The sequence below is a fragment of the Catharus ustulatus genome, chromosome 21 (genome assembly GCF_009819885.2).
Source record: "Catharus ustulatus isolate bCatUst1 chromosome 21, bCatUst1.pri.v2, whole genome shotgun sequence".
NCBI classification, from domain to species: domain Eukaryota; kingdom Metazoa; phylum Chordata; class Aves; order Passeriformes; family Turdidae; genus Catharus; species Catharus ustulatus.
In genome coordinates this window covers 9,627,332-9,648,344 of record NC_046241.1, presented here as the reverse complement: position 1 = coordinate 9,648,344, position 21,013 = coordinate 9,627,332, and the positions used below count along the sequence as shown (strand labels likewise).

Genomic DNA, 21,013 nt, shown 5'->3' with positions numbered 1-21,013 from the left:
CACCGCCGCGCCCTCCGCCGCCCTCCGCACGGCCATGGAGCCGGGCCGCCAGGCGCTGCCGCTGGAGAACGCCTCCATCCTCTCCGAGGGCGCGCTGCAGGACGGGCACCGCCTCTGGATCGGCAACCTGGACCCCAAGATCACCGAGTGAGTGACCGCGCGGCCCCGCGCCCTGCGGAACCCCCCGGCGCCGCCCCCGCAGCGGCACCGCCCCGGACGGGGCCTGTTCCCGCATCTGCACCGAGCCCTCCCGGGCGGTGCCGCATCGCTCCTCCCCGGGCCCGGCCCTGGCAGCCCCCAGGGCCCGGCGTTATCCCGAGCACTGCCCGCGCTCCGGTGCCAGCGGCTCTCGGGGCTGCTGCCGCCAGGGAATCTCCTGGCCGTGGGTGGGTGGGTGTGTGTGGGGTGTCCTCCACGCACCAGGGGCTCAGAGACGGGTCCTGAGCTGCAAACAGCACCCCCTGAAACACCCCTCGGGCTGGGAGCCCAGGGCTCAAAACATCCCTGGTCCTAAAACAAGGGCCATGTGGAATATCAGGCTGGAGGATGACAGTGGTACAAACAATGGTAAAGCAAGGCACGGCCCTGGAAATTGTACCCAGAGGGGCTGGGGTCTGTGGAGGAATGAGAGTGGGCAGGGGAGACCTGACAGGCAGGCATCTGTGTCAAACAACCAAACAACAGCCTTGTTTTGGTGTTTTGCTCTCTCTCTCTCTCTCTATATATATATATGAAAATGTATATATAGATAAATATATATATATACACACACGTGTATATATATATAATGTTATATATTTTTTTTTTTTGGGTGTCAGTTAAGCAAAGGAAAGTGACTGCAGCAATGGATGGTGAGGAGGTGGGAGCGGTGGGACTGGCTGCTGTGGTGGGGAGATGCAGGAATCAAACATATGTGTGAGCATTTTGTGTTTTCTCCAGGCTATGGGTAATTATCTCCTGAGCAAGCATAACATTTGAGCAGCTAAATTGCCAAGGGAATGTCATGTGCTGTCCAATATTTGGATAGGGTGCTGTGAAATCACTAGGTTGTATAAAAAGGAAAGCAAACCAAAACAATTTGGGCTTTACACACTCATAACAAACAAGCATTTTTGATTAACTATTGTGTATGCCTGTCGTGGAATACTTTTTCTTCCTGGTTCTTTTTGTGTGTGTGCAGGTGCTGGGTTTTTATTCTAAGTGTGGTTCATCTGAGCAGAGCGGCTCCCTAATAGCCTCTAAATGGAATCATTAATGCATTGTGATTTCAGCCATTCAGCTTTGGGAGGTTTCTGCATTAATTACCACTTCTGTCCCACAGCTCTGCTGCTGTGGTTTGTCCACATTCACTGACCACGTGGAATTAGATATAGGAATTCTTGAGTGTTGTTTGCTGCGTCCTCAGGGATTCAGGAGCTGGGTTAGTGTGAGGGCAGGAGTGGAGGGTGTGAGTGCATTGGATCCTTCACTTCCCAGCGTGATCCTCAGTGGTGTAAAGACCCTTTCAGTGTAGGTTATTCCTTTTAATCTTGGCCAGATAAGTCATAGGTTTATATGGTAAAATTTACTGTTTTCATCACTTGAATGAAGTGAGTTTGGTGGTTTCTCCAGGGCTCTCAAACCTAGAGGGCTTCCATGCTCCTAAATGTTTAAAGTTTGCCTGGTGATGAGTGACAGTGCTTGCTGCTTATTTCAGGATTTATAATTCCGTGTCTTGCTTTTTGTTTTGCTTTAAAATGGCTCTTCTCTCCTGCAAATGCTGTTGTGTCTCCATTTCCTTGTGAATAAAAGAAGAGGAAGCTCCTTTTAACACATTGTCAATGTAGAGAAAGTGTGTGGTCAGTAGGTTTCTATAAATCATCTTGACCCTTATCCTCTCGTGCCAAGGGCTTACATCTCTAGTTCTAGTTGTTCTTCTGCATTATTCCTCTGGAGGTTACTACTCACATGACTAAATCAAACCCCTGAAAATGAAATGTTTCTGCATTTTGCTGCTTTTATCTGTTTTTTTGAAGAGTTGCCTTTGTTATTTCTATGTTGGATTTGTTTAAGACAGAATAAGGTTGATTGAGTTGTTGGCAGAGTTAATAAGTGGTTGTGACACTCTTGAGCAGAAATGAGATCAGAAAGTCTTGAATCAATCCAAGACTTCCATTTAAAGAGCAAACTAGAGCTGCAGTCAAGTGCTGGGGAGTTAATAGGTAATGTACACATTGGAGCACAAGCTGCAGGAGCAGGCATTCATAAATGCAGGGCTGCCCACAAATTACAGCCTGGGAGCTGATGCCTTTGGAGGTTATTGCACACACTGAGCGGCTGGGGCTCAGCTGGGGGTGCTGACATGCCCTGTGCACTGGGTTGTGGTGGCTCTCCAGCATTCCTCCTTGCTGGTAGTGTTTGTGGGTGACTTCTTTTATGCAGCATCCTTAGAGCATTGTGTGTCAGTGGGAGCAGGTGGTGTTGGGAGCCTCCTGAGTGTGTTCTCAGCAGCTGGAAGGAGCACAGCTGGCACCAGGGGACCTCACAGCTGCTTGTGACATAGCACAGTGTCTACAGCACTCTGGGAGCTGTGAGATCCCTGCCATGGGGTCTGCATGAGGGTGGCAGCAGGTGGTTCCTTGTGGTTTGGTGTCACCACCATCACAGGGGACGTGCTGTGGCTCAGCTGTGTGATCTCATCACCCCTCAGTGCTCCCACCCCATGGGGCAAAACCTCAAAGTTCAGTTACATCTCTCTGTGGCAGCTGGGCTGGAATTGTCTCCTCTGCCCATTCCTGTTTGTAAAGCCTGCTGAGACTTCAGCGTTTTGGACAGGCAGAGATTCCATGTTCAGCTCTCTGGCTCACATGCTCTGGTTTCCCGTCGCCTTTCAATGCCCATTCATTTTCCAGGGGTATGAAGTAGCGGGTGTTCAACTTCCTCAGCTGCTGTGCTGCTTGTCGAGGATCCCATCTCGATGAGTCTCACCTAGAAAACAATGTGTGCACAAGCTGTTGTTCCAGCCCCCCGCTGGCTCCCAGTGGGGCAGAATTCCTCGCAATAATAGTTTTTGCATGTGGCCCGGTCCCCGCGCGGGATCCTTGGGACAGCATTGTTCAGAGGAAGCCTTGCCTGCGTCTGAATAGCGCTCGGGGTGCCAGGAGGAAGAGAGGAGGAAAGGGAAATGGGGGAGCTGCAGGTTTGTCTCGCATCCACATCAGATGACAGGAAGTGGAGATGGAGGTTGGCTGCAGGTCTGGGGGGGCCGCGGTGGTGCCAAGCTCTGGATGAGCCACGGTGTTGCCATAGTAAAGCTTTTTACATCTTCTCACCTTTTTTTTTTAATAAGGTTTCAGGTTTTCCATGACAGCCTTCTTCTGTACCTCTTGGCCTGAAGAACTGCTTGCCAAGTTACTGTTAATGCCCTCAATATTTTAACAATAACAAACCATAATCACAGGCTAATACATTAATTATACAGGATTTCAGAGCTGTTCCACAGAGAGGAGGTGACCTGCAGTTGTAAAATTGAAGGCATGGTTGGAAAAAGGATTCTAAGCAAAATAGATGGCATAAGTTGCTTCTAGACTGTTGTTGAAAATTGTTTTAAAGGAGCAGCTATCACCCCACTGCTAAGAAAGTATTATTTGAATGCAGATGCTCTCAGAAAAATAGAAAACAAACAGCACCTAAAGAGTTCCTTTTGCAAAGGCAGCTGCAGGGTTTTTTAGTGCAGAACTCAGGGAGAATCCTCATTGCCCTTCCCCAGCCTCTGTAATGGCCAGAAGGGGAACAGCATCCTGGTGGTGGAGACTTTATTTCCATACTGCTGAAATTCCAAGGGCTTTTTGTAACAGTATATTTACAGAAACAAACCTGAGGTGCCTTTACATATTTTGGAGGCTCTGGAAGTCCAACATGTGGAGTTTTTATACATCACATCTCCAAAGTCAGTGTTTTCACTTGTACATCTGTGTCTACTTGTTGGAAGTGTGAGGTGGTGAAATTTGGCTGCTGTGTAATCAGCTCCTTTTCCTCACCCTGCTCTTTTCAGTTCCCCTCGCAGAGTCTGAGAGCTCATAGCCTTCTTGGAAGACCATGCACTTCATCTGTATTCCAGAGGATGTAGGAAGCCTTCCATAATCAATGACAATGTGTGTGTTCCCCTGGGGGATAACTTGGCCCTCCCGCACTGCTCGTCTGTACGCACGCTGCACCTTCACCTCTTTAAAAGTGCACATCCTGAATGTCCACCGTGACCATCCTGTGGGATGACTCACATTCCTGGAACTTTCTTGCCTGGCTTCTGAAGCTTAACAAAGGGCTAAGGCCCTGTTCAGACATCCTATCAGGCTTTATTAGGAAAAATGTTGTCTGCCCTTCCCATCTGGACAGTCCCTGGAGTTGCCTGGTGCATTTGGCTCTCTTGAGCCACTACTGGCTGTTCATGGCTGGACATGGGAGGTTTCAGCCAGTGCCTGGTGTTATCCTGCTGGGCTCTCTGAGCACTGAGTGTTACCTCAAACACTGAAAATTTGGGTTAGACTGTGTGGCTTACTAACAAACACTGTACAGCTGCCTGGGGGATGAGTCCTGACTAAGACACCCTTATTAAACACTTAAATAATTGTTAAATGTCAGGGATGGGGTCAGGCACTGAAGGAGCAATAAGTGTCACTTTTCTCCTGGGTCAGCCAGTGTTGTTAAACACTTCAATCCCAGGGAACCAAAAAAAGCTGCAAAGGACTTTCAGGATTACGTGTGGCCTGTACAGCATATGTGCTCCTTGTTTTAAGTTGCTCAGTGCACCAGATACTAAGCAGACAGATTTTCTCTGGCTTTCCCCACTTTTATTGGAAACAGCACATTCCCCACTGGATGGCAGGAAGATAATTGGCTAAAAAAGTGTCTGACTTCCATGAACATGTCACTGAAAAGCTGTCTGAGCCAGAAGCACTGGCAGATTTAGGCTGGGTGATACTGAGGGCTGGCTGGTGCCTCTTTTGTTGAGCTCTTCTGGCCATTCCTGGTGGCAGGTTGTTCTGTTTATTCTTCTGTCTTCCTGATCTTTTCCAGGCAAGTGTCTGTGCCCTGGGGTGTCCTTGCCAGAGCACTGACACTGGTTGGCACAGGGAAGGAGTGGGTTTGTTCCAGCAGAGGGAGGGCAGCAGCAGGAGCAGGATCCTGAGGGATGCAGGGAGCTGTGGGCTCAGAGTGCTTGTGCTGGGAGAGGAGTGCAGGGGATGGAGCTTCAGGTGGTCACATCAGGGCTAGAGGGGGACACAGGAGTAAAAGTAACATTGATTTAGTGAGGCAGGAGGCAAAGCCCTCCCAAACCCCTTGGGAGCCATTGCATAATTGTCCAAAAAGGGAGCTGTTAATAGATCTCTGTGGCCTTCAGCTGGCACTGCTGGGAGGGAGCTTTGTGCCTTGGGGTTTTGGAAAGTCACTGGTAATGCTGCTCAGAGCTGTGGATGCTAAAGGGGAGCTGCACAGGGCACCCACCTCTGCAGGGATTTGGGGATCTGTGTGTGACAGCTGAGTGTGAGCTCTGTGTGTGTGTGTCAGGGGATCCTGTCTATCTCCTCACTGTCAGTGGGATGAAACATGTCATAAATGTTTTCTCTTCCCTTCAGATACCACCTCCTCAAACTCCTTCAGAAGTTTGGCAAAGTAAAGCAATTTGACTTTCTCTTCCACAAGTCTGGTGCTCTGGAAGGGCAGCCCAGGGGTTACTGTTTTGTCAACTTTGAAACCAAACAGGTAAGTTGCTTTTTATCTAAAGTTCTGATAAAAATTACTGACTTCTTTCCCTTTTTTTTAAATTCTAGTTGAAAACTACAACAGGAAAGGATAGATTCAGGACTTTGTGTACACAAACCTACAGATTCTAACAGCTCCTCTCTGCACAGCCACTTTGGGACTGCTCCTGGAAGTAGCAATAGTAACTCCCTTTCTCCTCTGCTGTCTTTTCCTGAATTCTGCTTTTTAATGCTAGCCAGAAAGGGCTAACCAGAAAGTTCTCTGGTTGGTTTTGCAGCTGGTGATCAGGATTCAGAAGAGCCCTAACACTGCATTAGCTCTAGAAAATTATTCACAGCAAGATGGAGCAGCAAGACAGATAAAATCTGGTTACTGGGAGTCTTTTGAAGGTATCCCTGGATTGGGATACAGTGGGATAAACTTTCTGTGCTGTTCAGTGAGCTGTACTTACAGTCGGCTAAATAACAAGGAAAAAGGGGCTCTTTCCATGTGAGTGGGTTTTGACTAAAGGCTTGGTTTGTTTATGGAGCTCTCTTCCTGTGCAGGAAGCAGAGAAGGCCATCCAGTGTCTCAATGGGAAGCTGGCCCTTTCCAAGAAATTGGTGGTGCGGTGGGCACACGCACAAGTCAAGGTAAGCTGGCTGCTGCAAAGGATCGCTTTTAGTTTGCAAAATTGAGAAACTTTAATAATAAAGTCTTCTTAACAAGGCAGTCTTGGCCTGGTAAAATAATTTCAGTCTGTTCTAGGAAATAACTTGGAGAGTTGGTGTTTACAATCTGCAGCTTCTCCTGTCTGCCCAAACTGTGCAGGATTAGCTGTGAGTGAGGACAGGCCTCCTAACCCGGGGTTCTTGGGAAGGGGTTTCTGCTCAGAGCAGTGTGAACAGATTACTTCTGTAAATGCCCATGTTTTAACTTCTCCCAAACTTTGTGAGTAATTGGCTGGAAGTTTGAATCCTTCCCTTTGTGGTTTTTTTGCATAGGAGAGGTATGGAAATTCCCAATTACCGGTTACTGTGTTACTTTGTTCCACTTCTGAAAGCACTTATGTGGCAGCAGCTCTAATTAGTTTTGACTTTAAAGTAACATACTCTGCATCTAAGCTAAATATCCTTTTATTCCTTGCTCCCTCACATAAACAATCGAGTTTTTAAGATTTACTTAAGCAGTACCTTCTGGAACATCCTTATTTTAATTTTTTAAAATTCTTGTCTTGTTTCTCCTACAGTTATTTACCATCTCATATTTGATAAAGCAATGTATTTTGAATAACTTTCTTTGCAGATAAACAGATTTTGGGGGAGGCAGAGAGGAGATGCTTGTTGCTATTTTCCTTTGGGTAGTTTTCTTTTAGTTGATTTTCCTCCTAACAGCTTTCTGCTTTGTCTTGTCAAGTACATTAGTGCATCTGTTTTGGATGCTTAAGAAACCAAACCAGGTAACTTCATTAAAGGAGACCACATTGTTTTAGTTACTGACTTCAAGGGCTTTTGTCAGCACATCCAAACTTGTGCAAATCCAGTCTCCATTTCTGTATTCTGGAGTGCCACGTGCTTCTGGATGCCTGAGGGGTGATCAGGCCACGGGAGGGGTGTGAGCTGGAGGAGTGAGTGTCTGCCCAGCTGCTCCAGGGGCTGGGGAGGAACATGAAATAATCACCTCTCTTCACATGGCATTTTCCAACCCCTGAATGGAAACAGCACAAAACAAAAGTTTGTTTTAGACAAGACCAGCACGGTGCTAGGCAGCTCTGGGATGAGTGGCCAAGGCTCTCCAGACGCTGTCGGTTTGAGCAGCTCTGCTGAAAAACAAACCTGACTCAGTGCCAAGCGAAATAAGGAAGCAGAACACTGCAAATAGTTCAGGAGGCCCGTTGCCCACAGAGATGACAGACTCACAAGCTGCCTCCTACAGAAAGGAGGTGGTTCCTAACTGATTTTTTTCCTTTTTTTCCCCCATCCTTTCTCCCAGGACTGCCCAGTTCTGTGCAGTCTTGTGCCTGGGTTACTTTCTGGCCCTGCACATGAGGAGCACAGCAAACAGAAGTTACCTTCAAATTTACCATCTGTGCTTCCTGCCTTGTGTAGAGGGGAACAAGAAGTGACAGGATAAGGTTTGAGGATCCACAGTACAATGCACATAACTGTTCAGCATCCAGCCTGCATTCCATGTTGGTACTAACCAAATATTGTGGTTGGGATTTGTTTCAGTGTTTGGCCACCAAAATCTTTCCTAGCAAAAGCTCCACAAAACCTGAGGCGATGTTAATCCAGCTTTAAAGTCCATCTGTGGGAAATGTTTCTTTGTTCCTAATTGCTGCTGACTCAGTCCTTGGTCTCTTTCTTGCAGAGATATGATCACAATAAAAATGAGAAGATCCTTCCAATCAGTCTGGAGCCATCTTCCAGCACAGAGCCACCCCAGTCCAATCTGAGGTAGGAGATGGTTGGGTGAGGGGTGACCCAGCTGTGGGACTGCAGGGAACCAACTTCTATTTCAGTAAGATTTAGAGTTGTTGGCATTGTTTGTATTAAAAATCTAGCACAGCAAAAAAGCTGTTTTTGAAAGGGCAGTGCCTGTGAAGTCACTCACTCGATGTGGACTCTTCAGACTGAGAGTTTATTTTCTAATGTGCAAAGCCAGTGGGTAGTAGGAAGGGAATGAGGTGAGATGGAGAGTTGGGAATGTGTAGCACTCCAGCTGCTTTGGCCAGAATCTCTGCACTTCATGTCAGTTGGGTTTTTACTGGACTAATTTGGTTTCAAAATGCTTATGAGCAAGAAGTTCTACAATAGTGGCAGAAGATTAAAACAAAGTCACAGGTAGTACTTCACATAAAACTGATTTTTTTTTGCCAGTGTTTTTTTTGCCCATGGGTCTTGTCTGTGGGATGTGGTTAAATTCTCCAACCTCTGCATTTACCTAGAGCACATATCTGCTTTGCTAATTCACAGTTTCTTTGAAAGGGTGTGTGGTTTTCCTCTGTGTTGTGTCAGTGGAACCCTGTGAGGAACCAGGATCAGATTAATGCATTTGCACTGAGATAAAATGAGCTTGGAATTCAGATGTAACAGGCTAGGAAGCAAAGAGCAGAGGGGTTTGAGTCATGCAGATTGTTAACTGCATTGGTGGCACAAAGGGGTTGTTCCAGTGAGGATGGATGGTGCAAGAAGCCACAGTGGGGAAGGGAACATTCCTCCCCTCTATACCCAGTGGAGGGTAGTGAAAAACAAAAGTCCTAGGAATTTGGGGTGTAACCTAGGATAGCTTCTCCCTTTGGGATAAACCCTGCTAATGCTGAAATAATGTTTCTTCCTGACCTAATTAGAGTCTGGGGTTTTCCCATCCCGAGCAGGCTGTAGCTGGGAGGAAGTCTGGCTTTCATTTCTGTGCTGTTCCCAGCAGCCTGCTCCGAGCTCTGCTCTGCTGCACATGCTCAGAGCTCCTGAAATGACATCATTTCACATGAAGTAGGAAGCCTTGTCGTGTTCTTGTCTCACTCAGTGTCCTCAAGAAAGCTCTGAATAGGTGCAGGGGCCATTGTTTTGGGGTGCTGAGGTGTCTCTGGGAGGAGCAAACCCGTGCAGAGGATGAAGTGCAGCAGGGTGGGCTCTGGCACAGCATTCCTGCCTCGCTGGGGATGCAGCAGGGGGGGCTGCCTGGCCCCTCCTCGTGCAGGGAGGATTTGCATGTCAGCAGAATCTCTGGATTTCTGTAGTTGGGTTTCATGCTAAGATCAAGCTCAATTTCCCTTCTGCTTTTTCTCTTTCCAGTGTGAGTGCAAAAATAAAGGCCATTGAAGCCAAGCTGAAAATGATGGCAGAAAATCCAGACACAGAATATCCTGCAGCACCTGTTTACTCTTACTTCAAACCACCTGATAAGAAAAGGACTACTCCTTACTCCAGAGCTTCCTGGAAATCCAGAAGATGATGCTTATAAATGAATGATGGTAGCAAGAAACACTGCTTTGTATACCTGGAGTCCTCCAATGCTTTTGTACTTTTGTAGAGTGGGAAGGACAATGCCACCTGAGCAGGGCATGGCCAGCACAGCCCTCTGCCACACCTGAGGGTCTGCAGGCTCCTGCCTCTGCAGCTCACAGCTGAGGGCTGTTCAGAGAAATAGGTTCCCTTCAAAGCCTCTGATGAACACACAGGCAACCTCTCGTTAGTGTGCATTCATTAGCCAGATTAGAAACAGTAACCGGCGTTTGGAGTAAAGCACATCCAAAAATACTCCATTTAACTGATTACTTTTTAAAGTATTTTGAACAAAATGTATTCCAATTCGTGTTTTAATGGAAGGGGAAGCACTTGGTTTTGATTAACATGCTGTAGTCATAATGGAAAAACTTTTTCATCTCAATAAAACTCATTTTAAATAGATCTTGCAACACCTTTAGTAACTGTGCATGTGATATTTTATATGCACCAAAGCCAATTGATTTTGCATTTTGATTTTCACACTCCACAGTGTTACTTCATGACATGGTAATGACACAGCACAGGTATTTTCAGTGTCATTTAGGCTGTAGGTGTGTGCCTGCATGTAGAAATTAGTGTATTTACACAGCTCTGAGGTCTGTGCTGTGCCCTGAGCTTTGGCATTTGTGTTCAGTGATCCCTGATGGTGGCACCCTGAGACATCTGCCAAGCTGTGAACTCGGTGTTTGCCCCCTGTCCTGCCCAGCTTTGGTTTCTGTGGGCTGGTAGAGGTGGTCAGCTCCCTCTGGTGTGAGGTGGCACCAGTGTTTGTGGTGAACTGGGACTGCCCTAGGGGCCAAATCCACAGATCTGATGGAAGGCATTGCTCTGAACCATCTGATCTGCAGCATTTCCCCCCTAAATCTCTTCCAAATAGAAATCTGAGGAAAGAACATTTTCTGGCAGCATTTTCTCCTTTGTGCACACAGTGCTGTGAGTGCATGTGCCAGGGGGATGTCATAGAGCTGATGTGCTCAGGTCCAGGTGACACTGGTCTGATTTTCCCTCCCCAGTCCTGTCAGACCTCATTGATCCCTCTTGAGCTGCTCCACCAAACTGGCTATGGTGGTCTCAAACAGGAGGAGGAAAACAATTTGGAAAGAGCCCTGGTTTGTGCAGGCAGGAGTTGCTCAGTGGCACAGCCCAGGGAGGTTTGTGCTCCTGCAGCAGCAGCACACCTCCCTCCAGGCAGAGCTGCTGCCGAGCCGAGCACCTGGAGCAGAGCTGTGCCTGTCTGTGGTGGAGGATTGTTGAAAGCCTCAATTGTTCTGAAGTAGGTCTCATGCTGTTAATGTTTGTTTCCTAGTTTTTGGGTACCTGAGTAGAGGGAAAAGTAGTGTTCTTGGGAGTTTGTACCCTTCTGAATGTCAGTGACACCCGTTTGCATTCCTCTGTGAACAGCCTGTGTTTGTTCCTGTGTGCTCTGTGGCTTTCTGGGTCTGTATCTGCGTTGTTTAGAACAGCTCTGGATTCTGTTCCTGCTGGGAATTTAGAAGATACCTGGTTTCAAATGGGTGTGTGGCTGTGCTCCCGTCAGAAACATACTTTGATATTTATTTGTATTTAAATACAATTTGTTGGAATTCTTACAGCTCTAAATAAACATTTAAAATGCATGTTTTCCTCCAGGAAAGCCGAGGGTGGCAAGCAGGAAGTGAGTGAGGGTGGTAAATGCTTGGCATCAGCCGAAGTCCACTGACAGAACCCGGCTACAATAGCATCAGTCTTTTTTTTTAATTATTTCTTTGCCCTGCCGTGGTCGCTAACAGAAGTGCCTTGTCTGTCCCTCAGCCAGACTCAGACCTGGGGGAGCTTTATTGCAGGTTGGAGCCTGTGCTGGTCATTCCTGCTGCTGCTGCCTGCGCTGCCCGGGAACGCTGCGGCTTCCCGAGGGCCCCACACCAGCACAGCCAGCCCAGAGCTCCTAACCCTGGAGCTGGGAGGAGGGAAATGCTCAGAAACAGTTTGTTGGGTTTGTTTCATGAGCATCAGCCCTGGGACTTTGCATAACACCGTGGTAAAAGAGATTTGAAGAGCAGCGGGAGCGCGGCATCGCTGCGGCCGGCGCTGGAGCCGTAAGTGGGGAGGTTGGCAGCTGCTGGTGGGAAGGAGAGCTGGGCTTGGTGCCTGGCTCCTGTGAGGAGGAATTGGGCAAAACCTCCAGCCTCCACTCCTGTCCTCTGAGGGAGTTCCTTGCTTCCTCTGTATCTCCAGCAAATCTGTGGGAGCAAGGTGGGTTACTGAGGGCGGTGTTCACCATGGCCCCGGTGTGGGTTTTTCCTTGGTATTTGAACCATTCTGCCTGTGGTGATGGTCCCTCACTTGGGACAGGCATGGAATCTCCACTCTGGGAGCACAGAGCATTCCCAGCCCCACATTCTGGGATTCTGGCCGAGCTGCTGCTTGACACGCTGCCACCTTGTTGCTGCCTTGTACAAACTCCAGCGCTGGTGGAGGGAGCACATGGAGGTAAGGACAGGGATGGGCTCAGTGCTGCTTCCCGTTAGCTCCAGTGCTGCCATTCCCCAGTCACTGCCCGGGCCCTGTTTCTGCCTCAAGATGCGTGTGTGAGATGAGTCTGCTCTCACCAGGCAGTGAGAGCAGCACACCCTGCAGAGCCAGGCCTTACACCCAAGGCTGGAGAAGGGCAGAAGCTGGGCTGGAGTTCCCTGGTTCCTGAGCCTGTTCTGGCTTCGCAGGGTCCAGGGGCCCTGGTCTGTAATCACAAAAGCAGTGCAAGCATCGGTTTGGCTGCACGGTGCTGACCCGTGGTGCTGAGCCGTGGCTGCCAAGCCCAGCATCGCTCTGGGGATGCAAAAAAGCCTCGGCTGGTGCTGCGTGGGGGGACAGACAGCTTTCATGGCTGTGTCCATGAAAACTCCTACGTGTTTCTTCTGGAGCAGCCAGAGCTAATTCAGACCCCACCCGTGAGAATGAAGGGTTTAAATTGTCCTTTCTCAGCATCTCGCCTCTGCACTTGTGCGTGTCCCCCCGCACTCGGCCTCTGTGGAGCTGGGGACAGGGCAGGACAAGCTGGCAGGCCTTGGCCTCCGTTTCCTGGGGGTTTCTTGGGCTTTCCTGCAACCTCGATGTTTAAACCTAATGCCTTGTATTTATTCTAAAATGGCTTTCATCTGATTTCCCTCTCGGTTAACAATTTAGCTGTCACAATCAATAACGGCGAGGATCCATCCCCGGCCGCCATCAGCTCACGTTACCGTCCTGCAATTACCCGGCGGTGGCACCGCTGCCGGGGCTTTGCTGGGGAATTATCAGGTTACTAATGAAGCCCGGGCAGCGGCGGGCGGCCAGACGCCGCGGCGGTGGGCGCGATCCCCGCACCGCGGTCAGAGGGGGGCTGCGGGGCCGGCCGGGACCGTGCGCCCCGTCGGGGGAGGACCGGGACGAGCGGGACCGGGCTGGCCGCCCCCTCCCCTCCCCTCCCCGCCGCGCCCGCGGGCGGTGCCGCCGCCGGTGCTGCCGCCGCAGGTAGCGGGGCCCGGCGGGGCGGGCGGCCCCCGGGGCGCGGCGGGGGGGCCCCGCTTCCTGCCCGGCCCGCGGCCGCCCCCGGCGGGGGAGCGGGGCCGGCGCGGTTCCCCGCCCGGCTCCCCGCCCTTCCTGCCGCGGCCGCGGGACGCGCCGCCCGCGGGCACGGAGCGCGGCGGCGGCGGCGGGCGGAGCGGGGCGCGCCCGCCCCATGCACCGGAGCCATGGGGGCGGGCAGCCCCGGGGCCCTGGCCGCCGCGCCCCGGCCGGCGCCCAGGCGGGCAAGGTGAGCGCTGCCGCCGCCGCCGCCGCTGCCGTCGGGGCCGGGAGCGGGGCTGGAGCGGGGCCGGGCTCCCCAGGGCGGCCGGTACCGGGGCTGGGGCCGGGCTGGGGCCGGGGCCGCTCGCTGCCTCCCGCGCCAGAGGGGTGGATTTTTCCATCCCGGCGTTTTCTGGGGCGTTTTGTGCTCGGCGGAGGGAGAGGGGGAAGAATTTCGATTTTTAATTACTACCATTAAAAAAATCAAATTTGCAATTCTTTGGGTGGCCTGATGGATTCCCTGATTGACAGCCGGAATTGACACTCTGGTACCTCTTATCTCGGGCATTTACGGCAATTTCTAATTGCAGGTAGTTTGGGGGGTTTTTCAGCGCCTTGGCTCGCATGGGAACCGAGCGATTACTTCAAGAGGCCCGGGTTAAGTGCAGGCAGGGGGAGAATTCAATCCACATTCAAATTGCTTCATTAAAGAGACGCAGCTTTTGTTGCAAAGGATTTAAATGGCCACTAGAAAGTTCTTATTTATTGTTTTGAGGCGGTTTATATAGGGTGCCCCGCGCTCGCCCGGCGCATGGAGCCGCAGCCTCCCTCTCCCGCTCTCTCCATCAAGGTGATGCCGCCGGAGCCGCTGCCCAAGGGGAGCTCCCGCTGTCTCGACCCGCACTCCCGAGCCATGGTAAGCGGGGCCGGGGCTTGCGGGTTCCAGCCGGGACCCACCGGGCCGGGAATGCGGGGCCGCACCGGGCCGGGGTGCCGGGAGCTGGGGGGGACCCGCCGGGATCCGCTGGGCCGGGGGCTGTGGGGACGCGTCGGAGCGGGGATTGCGGGGTCCGGCCAGGGCTGTCAGGGGTCTGTGCGTGCCGGGCCGGGGATGCCGAGGGCTGCGGGGACCCGGCGGGACGCTGCGCTTCGGTGCTGCGGGGAACGGCGGGGCCCGGCTGACGGCCCCGCGGCGGCTCTGCCCGCAGTCGCAGCCCGACGGGGAGCCTCTGCCTGGAGCCCTGGAGAAGGAGGACGCCCGCTCAGCGCCCAGCACCCCTTCCACGCCGTCCGTCTGCTCCCCGCCATCCTCCTCCTCGTCCACGCCGTCGGCCGGCAAAAACGTGTGCTCCAGCTGCGGGCTGGAGATCCTCGACCGGTACCTGCTGAAGGTGAGCGGGGCGGAGGGCGGCGGGGGCGGCGGGGGGCGGCGGGTGGCCCCGGGTCTCAGCCCCTTCTCTGCCGCAGGTGAACAACCTCATCTGGCACGTCCGGTGCCTGGAGTGCTCCGTGTGCCGCACCTCGCTGCGCCAGCAGCACAGCTGCTACATCAAGAACAAGGAGATCTTCTGCAAGATGGACTACTTCAGGTAGGGACCGGGCCGGGGCCGCTCCGAGGGGCTCAGCCCTCGCTGGCTGCCGCGAGTCGGGGCCGCTCCGGCGCTGCCGTGAGGGAAGGTTTGGAAAACCCGCCGGGCTCCCTGGAGCAGCCGGGTGGGAGATGACCCTTGGGAAACGAGGAGCAAGGAAGGAAGGGAGTTTGGGGTGCAGCTTCACAAGCCTCAGAGGGATTCTTGCCCTCTGGCCGGGCTGTGCGGGCCGTCCCGAGCTCCTGCCCCGAGCTCCTGCCCCGAGCTCCGGCTCCTCGCGGCTCGGCGGCGGCAGCGCCCGGCTCCGGGGTGCGGCGTGGCGGGGATGGTCCCGCGGCGGGGAAACGCGGCTCGAACGGAGGGGAAATCGGTGCTGCCAGCCTGCGGTGCCCAGAGGCTTTGGGGGAGCCCCTGGCAGCGCTCTGGGCCCGCAGTGGCCGGAGCGGCCGCGGCGGGAGCGCGTTACGGAACGGAAACGAACGAGCGGCAGCGGCTGCGGCCGGCCCGGCTCCGAGCGGCCCCGGGGCTCGCTCCGGACCCGCACACCCGGGGCAGCCTGTCCCGCAGGGAGGATCTTCTGGCTTCCACAGTCTTTTTGTTCTAAACCTTAAACCATGAATTTTCCCCCAATTTGACTAGCACGAGTGGACTGAGTATTTTGAGCTCCTCGCCGGGGTTTAGCTGAACACTGGAAGCCCCGCTCTGACTTTCCCCATCCCACCAGGGTGAGGGAATGCTGTTTGACCCGGGAGGAACGGGAATGGCGGGCAGGAAATGGGAATGACCCCGACGGGGCACGGGGGGCTCGGAGCATCCTCTCTCCTCGGCAGAGCTCGGAGCTGCCCCGACGACAGCGGGCAGGGAGCTCGGGGGGCACCTCAGACATTGCTCCACTGTTTTTTATTAAAGGCTGCGCGGTTTACCCGATTTTCCGCAGCTCAGCTCGGTGCGGTGCCGCCGGGAGTGCGGGGCTCGGAGAACCGGGTCAGTCCCGAGGCTGCGGTGCTCTGCGTCCTGTCCTGTGGCGGTTTTTGTTGTTGTTATTACTATTATTATTATTATTGTTATTATTGCTATTATTTTCTAACCGCAATTTTCGGTGATTTCAGCGAAATTTTCCCCACTCAACACAGAAAGGCACAAGGGGGTCTCGGGGCCGCGGTGCTTTTTTGGGGCACTTTGTGCGTTTTCATTCATTTATCACCGTCCTGGTGCCGTTGATGTTTGGTTTATTTTTGGTTTGTTTTTAAGAGCAGACCTTTCCAAAGGCGGTTTTAAAGTAGCGCCGGCATCTCGAAATGACCTTCGAGCAAATATGGCAAATAACAGTGTTAAAATAAATCTGTTTCGCGAGCCCCCGTCCGAGAAGCCCCGGCCCCCTCCCCGTTGGGAGCAGCCGGGCTCTGCCCGCCGGTACCGGCGGGGCCAGGGGAAATAAAACGAAAATCGCGGAAGCCGCCGCAGGGAGCTCCCGGTTCCTGTGGCACCCGTTCGGTGGGCGCGGGGGCTCCCAGCCCGCACTCCGCACTTGTCTTTTGCGAAAAAGGATGGGGATATGGAGATATTTTTAGATTTTATTTTGGTGAATATCTGAGCGGCGGCAGCGGCGGCGCTCGGAGCCCGACGGGTGCGGAGCTGTTTCGCTCCCCCGATCCCCACGGGGATCGCTGCGGCTCCGGCCCAAGCCCGGGCCGGCCCCGGTGCGGTGGTCGGGGGTGCCGAGGGGGGGTCGCTCCCGCCGCCTCCCGCGGCAGAACCCGCCGGGCTGAGGCGCTGCCGTCGGTGCCGATGTGCGGCCGGGAGCCGGCGTGCAGTGCTGGGATCCCTCCCGCTACCCCGGCACTGTCCCCTCGTTGTCCATTCTCTCGGCGCCCTCCTGCACCCACCCTGCCCTGGGAGATCCCGGCTGGCATCTTGCTGCCTCCAGCCAGTGGAACCTGGTGCGTGGCACGGGCTAAACCTGATCCTCGGGATGGATTTTGAAAATTTCATTTATTATTTGAGGCAGATTAAATGCGTGGGGGTTTTTAAAAAACCAAAGCAGAAGCCCCCTAACGCGTGTGGTCCTTGGAGCCAAGGCAGACGGAAGGGGCACTGAGATGCTCTGCACTGTCACACGGATGCTCGGTGCTGCAGTCCTGGTTCCTCTACACCGGGGCTGTTGGGGACGCTGAGGATGAGGGCTGTCAGGCACGGGGCTGTCATGTCACAGCCCCACTGCCCACGGGGAGTGTGTTAGGCCTGCTCTCTCCAAGTGTCCCTTCTCTGCCCCTGAGGGGCCGTGTAGGTGTTGGCTCTGCCTCGACTCCATGGCTTCGTGCGCATTTTTACGCAAATGCTGCTGTTTCCTGTGTCTTGTCAAATAATTACATTTGGCATCTAAGGCTTCAGTGCTTCAAGGAGAACCAAATTAAAATTGGAGCTCACTGAGCAGAACACTGTGTTCCCGGGCCATGCAAGGGCTGCTCACAGCCAAGCTCCCACGGCTCCGGTCGAGGCCCAGCGTGATCCCGGTGTGATTCTGCTGTGCCCACGGTGAGCAGTCTGTAGGTGTGTGACCTTAACCCCAAGGCCTGGCTGTGGCTCAGGTGGCTTCATCCCTTGCTGTTTTGTCCCTCTGGGATGATGGTCCTGCTCGGGCATGGCAGTGGCTCAGTGTGAAATCCTTGCTGAGGCGCCGATGCTGCTCTGCTGTGAGATGTGAGCTGCAGCTGGCTGAGGGCTGTTAGAGGCTTCCTACAGAGTGCACCCAGGAGGGGACACGAGTGTTTGAAGCTGTGCATGGCCTGTGGCTGGGTGCCCCTTGCCCTGTCCCCGCAGGCAGGGATGGACAGGAGGGCTGAGAGAGCTGCAGCACCTGGGTACGAGCAGTGTGGGAGAGACAGGATGCACCAGGGCATCCTCCTGCCTCTGCTCTTCCCACACCCCAGATGATGCAGCCACCCCTGGGGAGGTGGGATGAGTCTTCCTGGGATGAGTCTCTCTGGGATGAGTCTTTCCTGGTACCGTTGTGAGTTTCCATCTCCCAGAGTTAACCTCTGGAGAGAGCATCTGCGCACCTGACCACAAACCATGCATGCAGGGCATGAGCCCATGGCTCTGGTAGCATTCAGAGATGCTCTGCAGTTGTGGGCTTAGACAAATCCTCTGGCTCTAGCTACAGTGTGGCTATGTCCTCGTCCCTGTCCCTGCCAGGCAGGTGGCAGGAATCCTGTGGAGCCCCTCTGCTGGTGCTCTACTGCCCCGGGCAGATGGGGCTCTTTGGGCTCTCACTGCCCTGTGAGCCCAGTTAGTTAAATCCTGTGTTGTTTGAGCTGTCATTTGCAGTGGTGATGGGTCAGGGCAGATTCCTTGCAGGCATTTCTCTGCCTGTTCCTGTGTCCCTGGCAGTGGTGGTGGCTGCAGTGACAGTCTCTGGGGTGACAGTGGGTGCTGGTGCCCAGCCCCAGCTCTGTGTCTGAGGGCTGCAGTGCCGCAGACGGGTGCTGGCTGAGAGCCGCAGGCACAGCGTCAGTGCTCGCTGCTGCTGCAGGCTGTGCAGCCCCGTGCCTGCCTTGCTGCTGAGCCTCAGCCTCTCTCCGGGCTCTGCTCATGCCATGGCTCTGCAGGGACAGTGGCATCAGCCCCTGCCTGTGCTGCTGCTGTGGCCACACGAGCCCCCGTGCCCTTCAGCAAACCCCGTCCGGCTCCCTGGGCACCGCTGCCAGCCTGGTCCTCAGGAGATGCTTGGGTGTCTCCCCCAGATCCCAGCTGATGTGTGATGGGGATGTGTGACCTTCTCTGTGTGGTGCCTGGTGCCTCAGTTTCCCCGTGCCTGTGCTGTGCTCCCCCCGCAGGGCTGGGACTCGAGCGGGGAGCGGCGATCACCACGTGCCATTAGCTCCGTGCGCCTGCTCCTCGCTTGATACTGTTCAGCAAGTACGACTGTTTACATAGCACATTGTTCAAAGTAATTCAATTTACAGGAATGATCTTTATTTCTAAATAAAAAATTAATACAGTTCTTTTGTTTGTGCGTTTATATAAACGAGCTGGCACAAAGTCAGTTTACAATGTTCCCATCTGAAGTAAATTAGTGAAGTCTCTTAGCTAAGTCTCTGTATAATTTCAGCACAGAAATGTCCTCTTTTTTTTTTTTCCTTTTCTTTGGTCAGCTATGGTCAGGCTGAAAAATTTAGACCCTTCTTTTCCTCCCAAATAGTTTAGCTATTAGTAATCCCAGCACAGGACAGTATTTCCACATCTTGCTGGGCCCACGGTGGGCAGCAGCTCCTCGGTGTGGGGTCGGGCACGGGCAGCACACTGGCCTTGGTGGCCTGGCCTGGGCTCTGTCTCTGCCTGGCCACAGAGCCTGGGGCTGCTCTGGCCGCTGAACCCAAGGTTTGTGGTGTGGGGTCTCTGCTGTCACTTGCTGTGGTTGTTCCTTGTTTTGTGCCTGCACTGAGAGATGCTGGAGCTGCTCGGGCAGAGCTGCCAGCGGCTCCACTCCCCCTGGGTGAGGGGCTGGCAGGAGCCCTCGGGAGCCTGAGGTGGCAGTGGCAGTGCTGGGGCTGTGTGGGGCAGTGCAGTGACCGTGTTTGTGCCTGTTCCATCTCGGGGTGCCAGAGGAGATGCTCCCTTCTCTGCTGACGCTCTCGCTACTGCTCATTGCATTTTTTATTTTAAGCAGCTGTAATACTGAAATGCAGATATCAAACTAAGGCCATGCCTCATGTTAGACCTGAGATTCAGGGCCATGGGGGTCACATCACCTGGATGGGAGTTTTTACACAATCACCCAGTGAGGAGATCCTGACTGTATCGTTGCCTCTTCACTGTGCTGAGCTACCTTCCAGCACAGTCATCATCCTCTCACAGTGAGGAGACCTCCTCCACGGGGAAAAAAGCAGATGTGTGCGCCTTTACGTGTGAGGAGAACACACATGGTTTGATTTATGGCAGCGGGAGAGAACCAGCTCTGACACAGTTTCCATCCGAGTGTCACACTGGCTGTTATCAAAATAAAAAACCCACGGCTTTGGAAGCTGATTCACGGCGCTGCGTCACCTCGGCCCCTCGGCCGCGCTTGGCGCCGCAGGGCTGCCACGAGTTACACCCCAGTGCTGCCGTGCCACGGCACAGGGAGGCTCCACTGCAGCTCTGCATGCGAGGTGTTGGAGAGCTGGGGTGGTCAGGGTGAGGAACGGGGTTGGCAGCAGCACCTGCACCCCGGCATTGTGCTGCCTGTACTCACCTGCCTGATCTCACCTGCTTGAGCTTACCTGCCTGCCCTCATCCTATCTGCCTGCCCTCCCCTGCCTGCCCTCCCCTGCCCACCCTCACCTGCCTCTTCTCCTCCGCAGCCGGTTCGGTACCAAGTGTGCCCGCTGTGGCAGGCAGATCTACGCCAGCGACTGGGTGCGGCGGGCGCGGGGCAATGCCTACCACCTGGCCTGCTTCGCCTGCTTCTCCTGCAAGCGGCAGCTCTCCACCGGCGAGGAGTTCGGCCTGGTGGAGGAGAAGGTGCTGTGCCGGATCCACTACGACACCATGATAGAGAACCTCAAGCGGGCGGCAGAGAACGGTACGGAGCGCCACGGTCACGGAAACGCGCTGGTGTCACTGTCCCCTGTGCTGGTCCTCAGCACAGGGTGTTGGGGTCGGTTCTATCGTTGCCAAAAAGGGGTGATGGGTGGTCCTGGGGGGCTTGGGCACAAGGCTCTGGGCTGGCAGAGGGCTCATGGGGTGACCAATGTGCTGGCAGCACTGGTGGCTCGTGGCAGATCTGTGTGCCATGGGCAATGCCAGGGACAAGTCCCTGGTCCTGCACAGCCTGGAGTGCAGAGTGTGAGGAGGCTGCTGGGATTTTGAGGCTGTGAGCCATAAATGTAGAAGGTGGGATTGGAGATTTGACAAAACCTTGCCATCATTTTCCACCCGCCCTGCCCATCTGGGGCCATGGCTCTCCCAGCTGACAGTGCTGTGCCAGCCTCCACTGTCCCAGCCGAGCCAGTGACACCGAGGTCACAGAGCACTGCAGCTCCTGTCTCTTCCCCATCCTCCTGCATGGCAGTGCTCAGAGGAACAAATCAATGGGGTTAGTCCAGAGTGGTGCACAGGGACACCAGGCAGTGCCAGGGCCTGTGCTGGAAAGTACTTCAGCACATGGTGGGCACAGGGAGTGACACCCCA

General features: G+C 53.9%; 2 protein-coding genes across 5 annotated transcripts in view; both read left to right on the top strand.

Annotated features, from left to right (window-relative positions):
- On the top strand, positions 1-10,146 carry RBM18 (RNA binding motif protein 18). Its single transcript, XM_033077800.2, has 5 exons — positions 1-147; positions 5,616-5,742; positions 6,288-6,374; positions 8,092-8,177; positions 9,516-10,146. Exons 1-5 carry the CDS (start codon positions 35-37, stop codon positions 9,673-9,675), a joined length of 573 nt encoding a protein of 190 aa, XP_032933691.1. The 5' UTR covers positions 1-34; the 3' UTR covers positions 9,676-10,146.
- A 3,279-nt stretch (positions 10,147-13,425) lies between these two features.
- LHX6 (LIM homeobox 6) overlaps positions 13,426-21,013 on the top strand; it is a 17,101-nt gene continuing 9,513 nt past the window's right edge. The window contains exons 1-5 of one of the 4 annotated variants that reach the window (XM_033077670.1): positions 13,426-13,500; positions 14,029-14,169; positions 14,462-14,644; positions 14,721-14,842; positions 20,185-20,405. In XM_033077670.1, the coding sequence (XP_032933561.1) occupies positions 13,426-13,500; positions 14,029-14,169; positions 14,462-14,644; positions 14,721-14,842; positions 20,185-20,405 (742 nt within the window). The other 3 variants (XM_033077672.1, XM_033077673.1, XM_042779882.1) reach the window with 3 other exon arrangements.

Coding starts and splice junctions, on each gene's coding strand:
- RBM18 (XM_033077800.2), top strand. CDS start 35: ATGGAGCCGGGCCGCCAGGCGCTGCCGCTGGAGAACGCCTCCATCCTC. Junction 148..5,615: donor CTGGACCCCAAGATCACCGA/GTGAGTGACCGC, acceptor TCTTCCCTTCAG/ATACCACCTCCTCAAACTCC. Junction 8,178..9,515: donor CCACCCCAGTCCAATCTGAG/GTAGGAGATGGT, acceptor TTCTCTTTCCAG/TGTGAGTGCAAAAATAAAGG.